This window comes from Monopterus albus, unplaced genomic scaffold (assembly GCF_001952655.1).
Source record: "Monopterus albus unplaced genomic scaffold, M_albus_1.0 scaffold594.1, whole genome shotgun sequence".
In the NCBI taxonomy this organism is placed as follows: domain Eukaryota; kingdom Metazoa; phylum Chordata; class Actinopteri; order Synbranchiformes; family Synbranchidae; genus Monopterus; species Monopterus albus.
The window spans coordinates 58,118-60,661 of record NW_018128474.1 but is presented as its reverse complement, the minus strand read 5'-3'; the positions used below and the strand labels follow the sequence as shown (position 1 = coordinate 60,661).

Sequence of the window (2,544 nt, the reverse complement as noted above, 5' to 3'; positions counted from 1 at the left end):
TCAACAGGATCATGGTAGGACTGTTAACAATGTCATCCTCCCTCTGGAAGTTCATATGCATTTGATAAAACTTGTAGGATCGGCTTCATGTCTGTTATCTCTAAATTATTAAGGAAGGAAATGCACATAACTTTCATGATTCAAGGATCGAGTTGATCAGATCATTTTAACAGCTAATGGTTTTGCATGTGTAATACACTTGTAATCAAATTATTTAAACCTCCCCAGTGGATCAAATCTTATGCAGCTCTGTAGAAATCATTTCCACCCTCACATATGACACAAAACCAGAAACCTAAAACTAGACCAAACATTGTTTTATAAGGCTGAGGAGAGGTCAGTGTGGCTGTTAAGTCCAGAGGACAAAGCAGCACAAAATTCAGCATCTCTCAGTAGCATATGTGTTTAAAAGATATCAGTAGCACTTTTTTACTAGGCCTGATTTCCAGGTCATTTAAATGGCCAACTCAGCATTAACAAACTCAAAGAGATTTTCTTTAACAGAGTAAAGGCCTCATTTCAGTCACTCCACACTGACTTTTTACAGTATGCTGGACTGACGGGAACCAGGCTTCAGAATTTGAAGTGTAATAACAAGTTTAATAGATTTTCTAAACCAGGGATAGAATAGGGCATATATTATAGGGTTTAGACAGGAGTTAACATACAATAGACATATTACAAATCCAGCAGATGAGGCATTGAGCAAGGTAAGCTCACCTATAAGTGTGGTACAGAAGTATGGGCAGATGCATAACAGAAACACAGCTATTACAACACCAAGAGTCCTGGCTGCTTTCAGCTCAGATTTCTTAGCACTGACTGAACTCTTAAGTGTGGCAGCTGTAATGTGAGACCTCATGGCACGAGCCTGAGACACAGCCACCACAAACACTCTCATATACAGAACTATGATCAGTGTAATGGGAATGATAAAGGTCAAAATAAGATTTGCAATTCGTTCTATCAAGGTCAAGACTATCACACACTCCCCAGCACAAGAATTATACCTGCCTGGTTGATTCAGGTTATTTTTAAACAGCACAATGAAGCAGAAGAGAGAAAAGAACCAACACACTGAAACACAGATTCTAACTCTTTTAGGAGTGACTTTGGTGGAGTAATGCAGAGGGTCACAAATCGCCACGTAGCGGTCAATTGATATGAGCACCATGGTTCCTATTGAGGAAGAGATAATAATGGAATCGAAAACACAATACAACAAACACATAATGTCACCGAGGTACCAGCAGCCGTCTATGAGCATAATTTGAACCATCAGGAGGAAGCTGACAAAGAAATCTGACACAGCCAGAGAGAGGATGAGGAGGTTGGTGGGGGTTTGGAGCTGCCTGGAGAGGACAGACAGTAACATATATATCATTATTTGTAGCATCAATTAGTATTTCAAAATATAAAAAAATACAAATGACACTAGCATTTTCAGAAAAAATGTGTTGCTTTCAGTCATTTAGTTACTGTATGTACAGCTATAGTATCATAAAGTGATTAAATATGTGAGTACTTGAAGTGGGAGATGGAGATGATGACCAACATGTTGAGAGTTGCAGTGAGCAGAGAGATGGATGCCAGTACAATATAAATAAACACAGTGTCAGAGAGACAACGCTTTGGCTTGATACAGGAGGTGTTGAGTTGTGGAAAGCATAGTTCAACTTCCTGCATCATCATAGAGAGAGAAGGAGAGGACAAACTGCTGAGCTCTGGCAGCTCTTTGACCAAAGCTGGCTCTGATATAACTTTAGTTGCTCTGTTTTCACTGTTCTAAGATTCTCTCTCACTTAGAAACTAATGTCCCTCCTCCCCCGTTGTGTAAACTGTCATCATCAATCTCTCTGCTTATGTGGAATTCTATTATTAATATGTATAACTGAAAAAAAGTACAAGTCATGTAATCTTCCAATACATGTATGTTTGGCATGTCACCTAGGATCCTTTGCAACTTCTACAGCTGCATTGTCAAGAGCATCTTCACCAGCTGCATCACTGTCTGGTATGGCAGCCCTACTGCAATGGACCGCAAGCACCTGCAGAGAGTGGTAAAGACTGCGGAGAAGATCACCAGGACTCCACTGCCCCCTCTCCCAATGACACCACGAAAGAACATCTTAGTTCTGGCTCCTGTACATATTTTTATAATCTTCTTTGGAATTTGACTCTGGTACATTGGCTCTCGATGTGTATGTACATATCCCCATGCAAGGGGCAAGTAAACAGTAAACTAGCATAAGGCTGTGTAATATAACAAGCATTAACAAGCAACAAACAGTGCAAACAATGCAAAATAAAGTATAAACTGGCAGTAAACAATGCAGACAAAGGAATGCTTATTGACATGAGATAAATAGAAATAAAAATAGAGTATTTAAAAATAGAGACTTGTACGAACCCGTATAATCTGTACAAGGTACATTTACAGGTATTGCACTGAGGGTTATTGTCCAGTTAAACTGTCAGCTCAGGAAGTTCGACCTGCCCCAGGAGCTGCTGATACAGTTCTACAGAGGGATCATTGAGACTGTT

The 2,544-nt window shown here is 39.8% G+C and overlaps 1 protein-coding gene across 1 annotated transcript in view; it reads right to left on the bottom strand.

Moving 5' to 3' along the window:
- Positions 1-541: 541 nt before the first annotated feature.
- LOC109953263 (trace amine-associated receptor 13c-like) overlaps positions 542-2,544 on the bottom strand; it is a gene marked incomplete at its 5' end in the record, with an annotated part of 17,308 nt that continues 15,305 nt past the window's right edge. The window contains 3 exons of the mRNA XM_020588691.1: positions 542-1,352; positions 1,526-1,590; positions 1,997-2,048. Coding sequence (XP_020444347.1) covers positions 542-1,352; positions 1,526-1,590; positions 1,997-2,048 — 928 coding nt within the window. The remainder of the gene's footprint in view (positions 1,353-1,525; positions 1,591-1,996; positions 2,049-2,544) is intronic.